At 41.2% G+C, this 16380-nt stretch overlaps 1 protein-coding gene across 5 annotated transcripts in view; it reads left to right on the top strand.

Annotated features, from left to right (window-relative positions):
- The window catches only part of IFT56 (intraflagellar transport 56), an 80420-nt gene that overhangs the window by 24018 nt on the left and 40022 nt on the right, over nt 1-16380 (top strand). For 4 of the 5 annotated variants that reach the window (XM_073327300.1, XM_073327299.1, XM_073327302.1 and 1 more), the window contains 4 exons: nt 5543-5592; nt 12648-12793; nt 14673-14844; nt 15264-15338. In XM_073327300.1, coding sequence (XP_073183401.1) covers nt 5543-5592; nt 12648-12793; nt 14673-14844; nt 15264-15338 — 443 coding nt within the window. Of the gene's footprint in view, nt 1-500; nt 1094-5542; nt 5593-12647; nt 12794-14672; nt 14845-15263; nt 15339-16380 lie in introns of those variants that run through there. The other variant, XM_073327303.1, reaches the window with a different exon arrangement.

Here is a 16380-nt window from a genome sequence, read left to right as displayed (position 1 = left end):
ATAAAAGCCCTGCTTGGAGTTGGGTGTTTTGTCTCTTGGTTTATTGTTTAGGTTCGTTGATTTGTTTTGGGGAGGAGGGGTTGAGTGGGGAGGGTGGGATTGTTCATGTAGTTGTGAGCTGTCAGTGTTGCAAGTGTCATTCTTGCTTTGGTAGAAAGGCTTTCTCAAAGAGGAAGGTTTCACAGCATTTTCTAAAAATGATCAAACCTGATTCACTAAACTGAGTTAATCCAGTTTGAATATGCTTGTGTACAGATAGTACAGTTCATTATAGCACACTAACTCCTCATTTATCATGAACTTTGGAGTCCTCTTTCAAAGTGAACTAAGTTTGATGCAAATTGAGTTAGTTCAGTTTTGTGTGCACGCAGTTGCTGTGCACTGCTTTGGCAGTCCAACTGCTATCCTACACTGCTTTGTGGGCAACTGTTAAAATGACCTGTCTGTTTACTTGTGTGCACTGCTCTGGGGTCAAGTTGACCAGATGTCTCCTCCCCTGTTTAAAAACTAGCGCAGGGTTAGAATTTGCCCGTTTGCTCATGGATATGAGTGTATCAGCCTTGCTGCAATATTAATCCAGAAGCCTTACCACATGCCTTTAATAGCCACTTAAAGCCATGCTGGGACCCTAGATCTCATTGCCATCTGGGGAGAAGCATCAATGCAGGAAGCTCTTGTGAACAACCACTGGAATAAAGATGGTTTTGTGGACATTGCTAAGCACATGTCTGCAAAGGGGCATAATAACTGAGATGCCTACTGATGCAAACAGTTCAGGAGAATGTACATTAAACCGAGGATACCAGGAAAAGCTCTGGCAGTGGAAATGTGACCTGTTGATCTTTTGAGGAGCTGGACAGGATTTTGATCAATTACAATTACACTACTGAACCTCCCACCCCCCCAAATCCCTGAGGACAAGAAGCAAGAGTCATCCAAGGATAAACACAAGGAAGCCAGAGATGAGCTGTTACCAGAAAGCCAGGATCTCTTTGGGACTCAGGACCCTGATGCTGGCCAGGTAGGAAGTGCACCCAACTCCCAGCCAGAAACCCAGCCTGGATCTGAGATCCTATTGAGGAAATCTTGTCATGTAAGAGTCTATCTTTACAATTTACTATTATTATTTTATTAATTATGCTCTAATACTGTGCTAGCTTCTGTTCTGAGTGCCTAACAGCTGCAGCCATTTTAGGCAGATGTGAACATTTTAGGCAGAGGAGAGCCTTTATGAGTCTCCAGCCCCTGCCTCCCTCTCTTCCTTTGGCCCACGCTGTCCATTTGGCCCACCTGTACACATTTTCAAAATGGTGGCTGCTTCAGCTGAGCAGTAGGCCTCTGTCTCATGATAAAGCCCCAACTTTCAACCATTTTGAAGTGAACACCCTGGACAGCATGTGCCTATCTATCTATTTTCCTTCCCCTCCCCACATCTTTCCTACCTGGCAAATGTCACCCTCCCCCAACTCTGTTTGCCAGCTCAAAATGGCATCTGGCATCATGGCACAGCCATAGTCTGTACACCACCTCCTGTCCCTCAGCAGATCTGAATACTGAAAACATTCAGTTGTCAGAAATTCAACAGCTCATTGAGACAGTGCTTACAGAAAAAAAAGTTTAGTTAGTATTCTCACTTTACATGAGGTAATTATGAACATTGCATGCCCATAAAGGTACAAAGACCACAGCTCCCTGCTGAGGTATAAGTGCCCTGTAACATGCATTCTTACAGGAAAAGAGCTTTACCTTAGGCATTGCAAAGCTCTTTAACTGCTTTACACAGGGTTTCATAGAAGGACTGGGAATATGAATGCTTCAGGCAGGCAGTGCAGAACACTGTTTTTGTTTCCAGAGGCTAAGACTGAGAAATTGCTTTATTTTGGTCCAGATGTTATGCAGAATAGCTGCACGGTATAGTTTGCAATTCCCTTCTTCTCCTGTAATACTTCTTGGTGAATAACTTCACAGTGTAAATCGCTGGCCTGTCCTTTTCTTTCTTGAATAAGGCAATTCTTTGCCTCCTGGTCACCTGTCTCAGTGTAATCAAGAGTCAGGACAGCCTAAAGGGGATGCAGTGGGGATTACTGTCCAGTTCACCCCCAGATGTCGCCCATTAACCTCTCTGACAACATATAAATGCCTCCAAGGCACAGCAAAACTGCAAACCCTAACCAGGATCATAATTTCCAACTAACACACCCAGCCTCCAAGGCACAACACAAATTTAAACATCATATACAAAAATCCCAATACAGTTCCCCTCATGCACACACCACTTAATATCTCTGAGATTACCCCAAGACTAGGAAGACTGTCAGGGAGGGAAAGCAGAACTATATATAAAAATAATGCTAGAATAGCCTATCTGGAATTTGAACAATAACTGCTTGTGGTTTTTTTGTAGTTTTTTTACTCCCACAACCGTGGCACCTGCAGCAGCCAGACCCTCAAGGTCAGGACCTTTATCAACAGCTGAGCAGCTTGCCAACTGGGGTAGGGGAGACAGAGAACTCAGGATTAAATGTTCACAGACCTTATTGCAGACTCCCCAAGACCCCCCAGATCAATGAAGAGGTGGCTGTTGTACTTGAGGTCGGAGAGGGAAAAAGAAATGGAGCTCTCCAGAGAAGTAGTTGGATTGGCCAAAGACAGCATCACAGTCACCAGGGACAGTGTTACCTTGGCAAAAGACACTGTGGAGAAAGGTAGAGATGCAGAGACAATACAAAGCCAGAATGCTTTGCTGCAGCATGTGCTGCTGTTGGGGCAGCAGGCAATGCAGTGCTCTAAACCAGGACCCAGCCATGTCCTGTAGCCCCTGGGCAACATAGGGTACTGGGAACATCAGCATCTGCTCCCTGCATCAGCATCTGCTCCCTGCAGAGGCCTTTCCCTTCACAGACCCACGCTCAGAAAAGTGAGATCAGTTGCTCCCGGGAGCCGAGCTCTTTTGAGCTACCTAGAACTCCTGATAACTTCGAGCCTCACTACTTAACACTGGAAGGCCCAAGAACAAGAAGTGGCAGAGGCCAGGCATATACTCGCTTGTGGCTTATGCCCCTCCCCTTGTGTTCTGCCCTTCACTGCATTGTGTCACTTTGAATTTTGTTTTATTATTGTTTTAATTAAAGGTTTATTTCTGGTGTTATATAATAGACTGTTTAATAATGAAATCTGTAAAAGATTCATTCATAAAAGAGTCATCAATGCATTTTGGAAGAAGGACTTTCCCAGCAGAGTTTAGTAGCTCTGTAGGATAAGCAACTTCAGTTGTGGAGCTCTTAAGGTGTACGTCTTAAGAGCTCCACAGCTGGGGATGTGTGCCCTATGGAGTTCCCAATCTTGGCAGAACAGGGTTGGCTGCAGTGAAGTTTAGGAGCTCCACAGAGGAGGTGCTTTCTGTAAACTCCCCTCCTCTTGATTTGAATATGAACAGCTCCCTGTATGCAATCTCCTTCTCAAAACTCCCTGTTCTTCCTGCCAACTGCTGCCACATACATCTTTACACAGAGAAGGAAGAGAGATTTGTTGTGATAATTGGGCCTACAAATTTACTCTAAACTGTGAGCTCAACTGTAAAAAGAGAGTATTAGTTCATAAGATGTCACAATAACTGTCCTATATCAACAAATGTTGATGAGAAAAGATGCAAAAGTGAGACAGACTGAATTAGTCCAAACAGAAAGGGCTATAGATATAACTTAAGGGCTGTGTTAAGATCATGCTTGGTAAACAAGAAGAATGTGAATCCAGAAATCAATGAACCAAAGTTGGTGTGCTGGATATTATGCCTAATGGTGGAAAAAATAATGAGGAAATGGGCTGTTCTATCCATCACTCCATTTTGGGGGACTTAAAAAAGAGACTTGGGAGAAAAATTGGCTACTGGAGCAAGCTTTACCATCGTGGCTGCCACTTCCACCATCTCCTGGGACCTCGCGCCTTTGTCGTCCTGATCCTGAAAGATGTCCTGACAAAACCATGCCAGAGAGAGGGAGCCAGATGACATCTCTTCCTCCATCAGGTTTGGCTGAAACCTGAACACACCTGGGAGGAGAGATTTTGTCTCTCTCTTGCACCATTCCCATGTGTTCTTTTTCCTTCCCTGCCTTATATCTTCTCTCTTCTATCCTTCTGCTTTTTCCTTCTGTATAATAAAAGTCTGGCTTACCCACCCAAGACTGCATATTTTGCAACATTGCTAAGCCTGTGACCAGAAAGAAGCAACTGAAAGGGATGCCCTACAAAGCCCAGTGCTCGTACAAGTTTGCCAGATCTCAGAGTGGCTGATAAGATTGTGTGCTGGGCATGTGTTTCTCCAGCAATGAAGTTGCAAGTGAAAGTCAGCACCAGAGACAGAAGCTACATTTTCTGTTTCCACACTCCACTCCTCACCCACACCTTTTGTGTGTTTTTTTTCTTGTTTTGTCTTCTTAGAAATGAGATCAAATTTTAACAGCAGCAGCAATAACAACTCCAGCCCATCTTAACTAATTTATAGAATCATAGAATGGTAGAACTGCAAGGGACCTCAAGAATTTTTTAGTCCAGTCTCCTGCACTCAAGGCAGGACTAAGTATTGAGTGGAGGGGACTCTTATATTTTTCCCCAAAAGGACAACAGATATCTTTAATACCATCTAAGGCTGGCGGTCTAAAAATTCTCTCCAGCTAAAGGAACAAGGGCTGTTGTTAAAAAGAAAGCCTTATTTACTATTTTACATTTCAAATGCTTTAACTGTTTTTTACTTTTCTGTATCTTTATTAAAAGGTTAAAACGATTTTAATGGTGTATTTGCCGTGGTACTCAGCAGACAAAAGTCTCTGTATACCAAATCCTGAAATTTATTTAAAACTCTTTAATGTTGGACAGTGACTAGGTTATAATACCTTCGACACTTTCGGGCCCATTTATTCCATCTTAATTGATACAATAAGTTAGAGCTGATTTGTGTTAGCAGGCCTAAATAGATAGTGTTGTAGGAGGGTGGCGTAGTGCCTGGGTTCTCTGCTGTGCAATGCCTTGCCTCATAATTCCAGGAATATTGCCATGTAATTTTTAAGGGTCTTGCAACATAATTTACATCAATTGTGGCACATGGTACTTGAAGCCTTGATTAAGGGTTGGTTGCCTGTATTTCTTTTGAGATGCATTGTGCTCAGCGTGCTTTGTATAGCATCTTTCATACAAACTCTGTCAAATGTACTAAATGTTTTAGAGAGAAGTAATAAAGCCATGGAGTTAAGGAAGGCAAGAGGCAAAGGCATGGGAAAAATGTGTGTTCAGCAGAGAATTAAAAAGAGCTGTAGAGCTGATGAAGATGAGAAATACAGGAAGACACCTAAACGGTGGCAAGATTGTGAGAAATTGTGAAGAAGTTCAGCTATAGGCTATGTGGGGTGGGTGGGTCAGTGAGGTGTGCTTGGGCAAGCTAGTAGTGTTTATGAGGGTGTCTTACAAACAGTGAGGGAAAACTTGAATTAGAAATGTTCCTTGTATTAGTACCAGGGCTCTGAAACGTACTGTTGGATTTTTCTTTCAGCACCGAAAAGTCGACTCCAGAATCGTCTGCTGTTTCACCTAGCACATAAGGTATGTATGTCTCTTTGCTCACACTTCATGTTTCTTTCTGAAATTTGAACTGTAATTGGTGCTGGATTGACAACCTTCCAGAATGTGTCCGCAGGATAGGTACATCAATGGGTAGCAGCAGAACAAACCTTCCCAACCACTAACACAACTGCATTAATCTGACATAGAGGAATCATCTGTAGGTGTAAGAGGGGAACTCAGAGGAGACACCGGTCTGCTAGGAACTAGAATGAGACCCACCAGTTCACTTCACATAGGCCTAATAGAAACAATCTGATGGTATTTTTTGGCTGTTGCCACCCTAGGACCAGTTACTTCCACTTCCTTTCTTCTAAGATCATCTAGTTCTTCCTAGGTGGGCGCATCTTGGAACTAACATTTTAAGTAGGGCTGTCGATTAATTGCAGTTAACTCATGCGATTAATTAATATTTTTAACCGTGAATAATTTTTTTTAATCACGATTAATTGCACTGTTAAACAATAGATTACCAATTGAAATTTATTAAATATTTTTGACGTTTTTCTACATTTTCAAATACATTGATTTCAATTACAACACAGAATACAAAGTATATAGTGCTCACTTTATATTATTATTTTTTATTACAAATATTTGCACTGTAAAAATGATAAACAAAACAAATAGTATTTTTCAGTTCACCTCATATAGGTACTGTAGTGCAATCTCTTTATTGTGAAAGTGCAACTTACAAATGTAGATTTTTTTTTTTTTTGTTACTGAGACAGGGTCAGGCCAGATGGCTACAGGAGAGTGTTAGAAGGCAGATATATTAGTCCCAGATTAAGCAGGTCCATTTTCCCTGAGTAAGGTAACAGGGGCAGTTCCAGAACAAGAAGGAACTTGCTGGAACAAATTCAGGCAGGCAGGCTAATTAGGACACCTGGAGCCAATTAAGAAGCTGCTAGAATCAATTAGGGCAGGCTGGCTAATCAAGGCACCTGAGTTTAAAAAGGACCTCACTTCAGTCTGTGGCGTGCATGCGAGGAGCTGGGAGCAAGAGGCACTAGGAGCTGAGAATGAGAAGGCGGACTGCTGGAGGACTGAGGAGTACAAGCATTATCAGACACCAGGAGGAAGATCCTGTGGTGGGGATAAAGAAGGTGTTGGGAGGATGCCATGGGGAAGTAGCCCAGGGAGTTGCAGCTGTTACGCAGCTGTTCCAGGAGGCACTCTAGACAGCTGCAGTCCACAGGGCCCTGGACTGGAACTCAGAGTAGAGGGCGGGCCCAGGTTCCCCCCAAACCTCCCAGCTCCTGATCAGACACAGGAGGACTTGACCTGGACTGTGGGTTCCACCAGAGGGGAAAGTCTCTGGGCTTTTCCCCGACCCACATGGTGAATCAGCAGAGAGTGCGGGGATTGTTCTCCTTCCTTTTTCCCATGCTGGCCAGTGATGAGGTTAGCTGTGTGAACAGCAGGTTTGAGCCACTAGCAAAAGTGGCCAAACTGAGGGCTGCCGTGAATCTCTGAGGCAAGCAAATCTGCCAATAAGCACAGGACCCACCAAGGCAAAGGAGGAACTTTGTCACATTATATAACTGCACTCAGAAACAAAACAGTGGAAAACTTTAGAGCCTACAAGTCCACTCAGTCCTACTTCTTGTGCAGCCAATCACTAGGACAAACACGTTTGTTTACATTTATGGGAGATATTGCTGCCTGCTTCTTATTTATAATGTCACCTGAAAGTGAGAACAGGCATTTGCGTAGCACTTTTGTAGCTGCGTTGCACGGTATTTATGTGCCAGATATGCTAAACATTTGTCTGCCTCTTCATGCTTCGACCACCATTCCAGAGGACGTTTTCATGCTGATGATGCTTGTTAAAAAAAATAATGCGTTAATTAAATTTGCAACTGAACTCCTTGGGGGAGAATTATATGTCTCCTGTTCTGTTTAACCCATGTTCTGCCATATATTTCATGTTATAGCAGTCTCAGATGATGACCCAGCACAAGTTGTTCATTTTAAGAACACTTTCACAGCACATTTGACAAAAAGCAAAGAAGGTACCAATGTGAGATTTCTAAAAATAGCTACAGCACTTGACCCAAGGTTTAAGAATCTGAAGTGCTATCCAAAATCTCAGAGGGACGAGGTGTGGAGCATGTGTTCAGAAGTCTTAAAAGAGAAACACTTTGATGCAGAAACTACAGAACCCAAATCACCAAAAAGAAAATCAACCTTCTGCTGGTGGCATCTGACTCAGATGATGAAAATGAACACGTGTCCGTCGGTCTGCTCTGCTTTGGACCGTTATCAAGCAGAACCTGTCATCAACATGGACGCGTGTCCTCTGGAATGGTGGTTGATGCATAAAGGGACATATGAATCTTTAGTGGATCTGGCATGAAAATATTTTGTGACGCCAGCTACAACAGTAGCATGTGAATGCCTGTTCTCACTTTCAGGTGACGTAAAGAAGTGGGCAGCATTATCTCTTCCAAACTTGTTTGTCTGAGTGATTGGCTGAAGTAGGACTGAGTGGATTTGAGGGCTCTAAAGTTTTACAATTGTTTTATTTTTGAATGCAGTTATTTTTTTCTACATAATTCTACATTTGTAAGTTCAACTTTCATGCTAAAGAGATTGCACTACAGTACTTGTATAAGGTGAATTGAAAAATACTATTTCTTTTGTTTTTACATTGCAAATATTTGCAATCCAGAATAAATGTAAAGTGAGCACTGTACACTTCATATTCTATGTTGTAATTGAAATCAATATATTTGAAAATGTAGAAAACATCCAAAAATATTTAAATAAATGCTATTCTATTTTTTAACAGCGTGATTAATTGTGATTAATTGCGATTAATTTTTTTAATCGCTTGACAGACCTAATTTTAAGTAAAAAGACTGTTGAAAAATAGAAAAATCTCCTGAGCTATTCAGTTCCCCCCAAAACACAGTCTTGTTTATAGCAGGGAGATTTCGTTTCATTTCAACAATGATTGAGGCACAACCTTCACTTTGTTTCATCTTGGTATGTTCAAGAATAATTAAACAGATTTTAGAGGAGTTGGTCCAGTCTTATCCTAGCCCACTCATGAGAGCTCCTTCACTTCTAGCCTGCAAATTGGGTTGCTTTTTTTCTATAAATAGATCAGTTTATTACTAACAAGGGAACTTTTATCTCCATGGCATGAACCACTTGTGAATAAATGGCTATGTCAGTTTAGAAACATCAAAGGTTAAAAAGACAACCACAGCAAGATGTGCTTTTTTCAGAGTAAATGTGTTGGTAAAATTGGATTGTCTTTCACAGTGGCCTTTTAAACTTGACAAAAGTACAGATAAAATGCTACTATTCTAAGCCCTCCACTTCCCAACAAAAGTCTTTATTATGTATGTATTATAAAGCTGCTGTGAATTTTGTAAGACCTTATAACCTAAGCAAGGTCACAGAAATCCCAAGTGCTGCAAGGAGTGGTATTTGTTATTCAAGCCCCAAATCTAGCAAAACGGGTAAGCATATGCTTAACTTTAAGGATATGAATATGGTTAAAGTTAAGAATTTGCTTAAGTGCTTTGCTGGATTGGGTCCTCATTAGATGTTTGGGCATCAGTAGATAGTGCATTATTCCCTCTGACTCATTTTTGTGCCGTGCTCCAACATGCAGCAAAAGGGCACTATTTCTAGAGAAGCTGTGTTTTGGGTGAGAGATAAAACCCAGATATTGGCACTTTCTGCAAAAACTCCTGTTAACCCTGTTGTCCCAGCCAAATTCTAATTTGGATAGTTGCATTCTGTCTACCTAAGTCTCTCTGCAGGTTTATTTGAAAACATAACTTTCATTTCCTTGCCTCAAATCTGATGTGTAGTGGCATTGGCACAAATTGACTAACACCCAGAGGTGTTTACACTCCAATGGTGGTTGAACAATCGCTATGAATATAGTCTGCAAAGTACAGTAGATCCTCAGAGTTACAAACACCTTGGGAATGAAGGTTGTTCCTAACTCTGAACTGTTTACTTGTGGCACCTTAGAGACTAACAAATTTATTTGAGCATAAGCTTTCGTGAGCTACAGCTCACTTTGTCGGTTGCATTCAGTGGAAAATACAGTGGGGAGATTTATATACATAGAGAACATGAAACAATGGGTGTTACCATACACACTGTAACCAGAGTGATCACTTAAGGTGAGCTATTACCAGCAGGAGAGCGGGGTGGGGGGGACCTTTTGTAGTGATAATCAAGGTGGGCCAGTTCTAGCAGTTGACAGGAACGGGTGGGTGGGTGGGGGAGAATAAACATGGGGAAATAGTTTTACTTTGTGTAATGACCCATCCACTCCCAGTCTCTATTCAAGCCTAAGTTAATTGTATCCAGTTTGCAAATTAATTCCAATTCAGCAGTCTCTCGTTGGAGTCTGTTTTTGAAGTTTTTTTGTTGAAGTATTGCCACTTTTAGGTCTGTAATCGAGTGACCTGAGAGATTGAAGTGTTCTCCGACTGGTTTTTGAATGTTATAATTCTTGACGTCTGATTTGAGTCCTATTCTTTTACGTAGAGACTGTCCAGTTTGACCAATGTATATGGCAGAGGGGCATTGCTGGCACATGATGGCATATATCACATTGGTAGATGTGCAGGTGAACAAGCCTCTGATAGTGTGGCTGATGGGATAAGGCCCTATGATGGTGTCCCCTGAATAGATATGTGGCCACAGTTGGCAACGGGCTTCGTTGCAAAAACACCCCTGGAACCCCGACCCGGGGTATTGTATCTGCTACCCAAGATCCATAAACCTGGAAATCCTGGATGCCCCATCATCTCAGGCATTGGCACCCTGACAGCAGGATTGTCTGGCTATGTAGACTCCCTCCTCAGGCCCTACGCTACCAGCACTCTCAGCTATCTTCGGGACACCACTGACTTCCTGAGGAAACTACAATCCATCAGTGATCTTCCTGAAAACACCATCCTGACCACTATGGATGTAGAAGCCCTCTACACCAACATTGCACACGAAGATGGACTACAAGCCGTCAGGAACACTATCCCCGATAATGTCACGGCAAACCTGGTGGCTGAACTCTGTGACTTTGTCCTCAACCATAACTATTTCACATTTGGGGACAATGTATACCTTCAAATCAGCGGCACTGCTATGGGTACCCGCATGTCCCCACAGTATGCCAACATTTTTATGGCTGACTTAGAACAAACGCTTCCTCAGCTCTCGTCCCCTAATGCCCCTACTCTGCTTGCGCTACATTGATGACATCTTCATCATCTGGACCCATGGAAAAGAAGCCCTTGAGGAATTCCACCATGATTTCAACAATTTCCATCCCACCATCCCCCCCTGCACTGTTCCTCAGACATTCTTGTCAACTGCTGGAAATGGCCCACCTTGATTATCACTACAAAAGGTCCCCCCCTTAGCCCCCCGCCCCCGCTCTCCTGCTGGTAATAGCTCACCTTAAGTGATCACTCTGGTTACAGTGTGTATGGTAACACCCATTGTTTCATGTTCTCTATGTATATAAATCTCCCCACTGTATTTTCCACTGAATGCATCTGATGAAGTGAGCTGTAGCTCACAAAAGCTTATGCTCAAATAAATTGGTTAGTCTCTAAGGTGCCACAAGTACTCCTTTTCTTTTTGCGAATACAGAGTAACACGGCTGCTACTCTGAAATCTGAAATGTTTGTAACTCTGACCAAAACATTATGGTTGTTCTTTCAAAAGTTTATGACTGAACATTGACTTAAAACAGCTTTGAAGCTTTATTATGCAGAAGTAAAATGCTGCTTTTAATCCTCTTAATGTAAACGAAAGAAGCACAGGAAACCGTTTCCTTACCTTTTTAAACTTTCCCTTTATTTTTTTAGTAGTTTACATTTAACACTGTACTGTACTTTCTTGTCTTGTGTTTTCTTGTCTCTGCTGCTGCCTGGTTGCATACTTCCGGTTCCAAATAAGGTGTGTGGTTGACCGGTTAGTTCATAACTCTGGTGTTCATAAGTCTGAGGTTCCACTGTACTTTAGGAGGTTTTGGAATGAAAGATACTAAGTTGATACTACTATGAAGACATAAAATTACTGTTTTTGAGCACTGTTGGCTGTGCTGGAGTGTTATTATATGACCAGCACAAGCACAAAGGAAAGAGATATGAAGCAAAGATGAGCAGCTAGATATTTTAAATGTGGGAGACTTATCAATTTTTTAAAAAACAAATAAAAAAATCCCTAATGTAAAAAACAGCAATAGAATGGGTTCACAATTACCATTGCTAGCAGCAACATACATAAGAAGGGGAAGCATCAGAATTGTAAGTGACTTGAGTGGTCCGATTTAATGGACATTCTTGGCTAGTTTATAATGTTGATGCAATTGCAAAATTGTTTGTTAACCATGCTCTCTCCATTTTACATTTGCGCATTTGTTATGTAAAATGCAACAATTCTTTTAAATGGAAACTATTACATTACACTGTATGGAATCACAGAAATTGGATATGTGAGGTCTGGAGAAAGAGAACTAGTTAGTGCCACAAAATAGCGTTATGGGAAATGTCTTTGCAATAGGCTTTTGCTCAGTGAGAGTTGTGGGTTTTTTTGTTTTGTTTTTGGTGAAGAGGGATGGGAACTTAGTTTCTGAGAATTAAGCTTTGGATCCAAACCCAACAAATCTTTCTCTTAGCTCAAATTATAGTAGTAAATTTTTATATTACAGATTTATTTTGAGTATGGAGTATCTAATCCATCTCTCTGCTGTTACCCCCTACATCATGGCATATCAGATTTAATTATGCCTGAATCGGACTTGATAGTTGTGTGTTTAGCCTCAAGCTCAGTTATTTCCAATGATGGCTTTCTACGTCTTCCCTCAACAGATTTCGCCATTGGCAAAACAAGTCTTAAACTTAGAAAGCAACTCCTAATGTCTAACCTGAATCTTCTCTGCTGCAGTTCAATCTCACTTAATATTGTTGTATGCCCTTCCTGATTAATATGACTAATTGCTCTTGTTTTCCTTGCTGAACTCTTTTGGAGGTTGTCTGTCTCTTTCTCTTTAGTTCAGTGATGAAAAGAAATTGATGAGCTTCCATCAGAATTTGCAGGACATCACAGAAGATCAGCTCAGTCTGGCATCTATCCACTATATGCGGTCCCACTACCAAGAGGCTATTGATATCTACAAACGCATACTGCTTGATAACCGGTTTGTGTCTCTCTTTCTCTCCCCTCCATTCTCAGCCTCACTGCAGTATCTCTGATGAATTTGTGTTTCCATTCCATGTAATTGCTTGGCTTCTGGAAACTTATTTGTGGTGGTATCAATACTTTTGTGTCTTTCTCTCTGTGAGAAGGGGACAATGCAGCCATCTCCATTTTGTCACTGGAATCAGAACTGTTACACCAATAAGACACAAGGAGAATGTGTCCACCCTAATCCCCCTTTTTTAACGTACTTTGTTCTGTGATCCATCCTGGGATCCCCTCTCCTGTTTCTTATGAAATGCTACAGAATTACAAGCAGAGCAGAAAATGTTCTGAGTGTGTCTTACCCACAATACAAAGCATGTACCTGTCTCTTTTGTTTTGTTTGGCTGATTGCCTGTCTGACCCTAATTTTTAGTTACTGAACTCTCTTCCACCTCAGTCTTCATAAGAAATCCTCAGTCTTGTTGTTTTTATTCAAGGATCCTGTGTGTCCTTTTGAGCTCTGAGTATTCTTTCCATTCCCATTTTCCCGTTATAACCCCTGTCCCAGGATTCCACATTATAGCCACCAACCTCAGCCAGGAAGTGGATAAAGAACCAAACCTTTGGAGATGTTGCTGTTGAGAAGCACAAGGCACGTGTTTTCCCCCAACCACATCTTCACAAACAGTTTTTAGTGTGCTGCCTATGTAATATTCTCTAGATGCTGCTGGCCTGGGAAGCAGGGTCCAGAGTCAAAGGAAGGCTTGGCAATGTATAAACTGCTATTCTGGAACAGGTCAATGGTCTTTTGCCTCTGATAGTGTATAATGCTGAATGCTTCAAAGAAAGCTGAAACACCTCCATAATGCATATCATTGTGTAATTCTGTGCTTTGGGGGGAAATTTCAGCCTGACAGTCCCTAGGCTATGATCAGCTTATGCCCTGAAAAATCAATAACCTTTGTGAGACAAGGTGGGTGAGGTAATATCTTTTATTGGACCAACTTTTGTTGGTGTGAGACACAAGCTTTTGAGCTTGCACAGAGTTCTTCAGGTCAGACGAACAGAAGTCAGTCCAATAAAAGATATTACCTTACCCATCTTGTCTCTCTGATATACTAGAACTGACATGGCTACCACAACACTGCATACAGTAACCTTTGTAACAGTTATCCTACAAATTGTTGTTACTGCAAATGTTTTTCTTATTCCTGTAAATGTCTAGTCCTTTTTGGCTTGATATTGTGCAGTAGTGAATTTCACAGGTTACTTATACATGACATAAAAGTAACTACTGACATTAAAGAAATCTTTTTGGAGTTTTGTATGTATGCAATATACTTGGCAAAGGAAAACAGTCAAATTGCCTTGTATACATTATGTGGATGAACCTTAGTTCATCAGTCCAAATAAAATGATTGCATTCTCTTACATTCCTTCACATGGGGTTATCACCATTTCCTAAAATAACAAGCCCCAAATTTCACAGGTCATTCTTGTATGCACTAGTGCTTGGAAGAAACTAGCTCTTGTTTCACCCTCATGATGCTGGGATAATGTGTTGTAACATTGACTCAATACATGTTGAATTATGGTTTCCGTGCATGACAAGGTAATGTCTTCATATATGCAAATGTCACAATACAATTACTTCCTCCTGTGGGACAAATGCAGTTGGCATCCCTGCAGATGCAACCCCGAATAGTTTTGTGCTTGTCTGCTGAATCCAGAAAGTCACATATAAGGCTATTCTCAGGAACTCAATATTTGTTGTATTTCTAAATGGTACATGGGGAGGTGAGGGAAAGTCATAACAGATTTTAATATTCCTTTTCAGCACAATTTTCTGGTAAAAAATGAATGCTTCTGTGAACTCTTCCTCTTTTGCCCTTCAGGGAATACCTGGCTCTCAACGTATATGTGGCTTTATGTTACTACAAACTGGATTACTATGATGTGTCACAAGAGGTGCTGGCTGTTTACCTTCAGCAAGTTCCTGACAGCACCATAGCTCTTAACCTCAAGGCTTGTAACCACTTCCGACTTTACAATGGCAAGGCTGCTGAGGTATCTATTGTAAAGCCCTTCTGGCTTGTCAGTCTCATTTGAAGTCCCATGCAAGTTTCTTTTCCCTGTTGTGTTATCTGCCTTATACTTAATCACAATTATTGACAAATGACCGTTTATAATGTCAGTATCCTCCCCCAAAGGATATCACCTATCCATAATCCTCACATTGTTGAGCACTTAAGTTTTCTGTTTCCATGTTGGCCTTTCCATTTTCCCAATGCAAGTTTTGCTTTACATTTATATGAATTATCCATTTGCAATAGTCATCACAGTGAAGGGGGGGGTGTTTGTTTTCCTCCACCAACCCAGCTCATCACAGCTGGAGTTGCCTTCCAAACAGTTTCAGATGTGGTGTGGATCTGCACTTGTGGGGGTATTTTTGCTAAACTTTTTATAGGTATAATATTTAATTTCAGGCAGAACTCAAGAGCCTGATGGACAATGCCTCATCATCTTTTGAGTTTGCTAAGGAGCTCATTAAGCACAATCTGGTGAGTAATGGATTCATCTGAGCTGTGGATCTCAAACTGTGGTCTACAGAGCTTTTCTTGATGTACCACCATTGAAAATTGGGAATTAAGCAGTAGGAGGTGGGGTGTTAGGAGGTGGTATGAATCCATAAGAGTCACCATGTAAGCAATGGAGGCAATCTGATCAATACGCTTCCCACTTTTACTTAATCAGTTTCATTTTCTGATGCTTTCCTTGTCTCTGTGCCACGTTCAAGACAAGAACCTGCATTCTTACCCCCTCTTTATACTTTGTCTTCTGGGACAAAGTTGTTGCATTACACCATTCTGGTATTTTTATATTGTCATGGCTTGTTACCATGTCATGAAAAAATGTTGCTTTATCCTTAGGGATATGTTAGGATGCTTTAAATGTTCTGTGAGCCTGTCCTTGCAAGATACTTGGGATTAGGCTTGGCAAGCCAGTCAATTGACTGCCTATTATTTGATCGTGGTCAAATATTCCAGCAAGAATGCCCTGATATAGAGGGCAGCCTATCTTTTTGATTGCATCATGGTGCCATTCTTTAGAACTTCATTTAATTGTATTTCACGTTTTTTGAGTTAAAATAACTATCTAAGGCTAAGCTTGTTGGAGACCATAAAGTCTTACTTGTTTTGTTATCATTCTAATAAATCATTGCTTTAAAATATTTGACCATTTTTAATGTAGTCTGACCAATTATTTTTGGACTGGTCAAATCCCCAACACTACCTGAACAGCCCTGTCAAAATCAGGACTTTAGTGCAAAAATCAGAATGGATGAGGATTCCGAACAATGTTGTCTAACCATGGTACAATGTCAGTGGAATTGAAATGTCTCAAGATAATAGTCTCTATTTGCAAAGTTAATGACTAGGAACTAATGGTGGGCAGATACTGAGGCAAAGCCAAAATATTTGTGTTTGAAGTAGGAGATATACTGATCATCTGGCAACATTCTACTCCAGTGATTTTATTGCTACTCAGTTGAATGACTGGTTGTAGTAGTTCGCTTTTATTTGATGTTGGCGTGTTGCTCAG

This window comes from Lepidochelys kempii, chromosome 1 (assembly GCF_965140265.1).
Source record: "Lepidochelys kempii isolate rLepKem1 chromosome 1, rLepKem1.hap2, whole genome shotgun sequence".
Lineage (NCBI taxonomy): Eukaryota > Metazoa > Chordata > Testudines > Cheloniidae > Lepidochelys > Lepidochelys kempii.
This window is presented reverse-complemented; position numbering and strand designations above follow the sequence as displayed.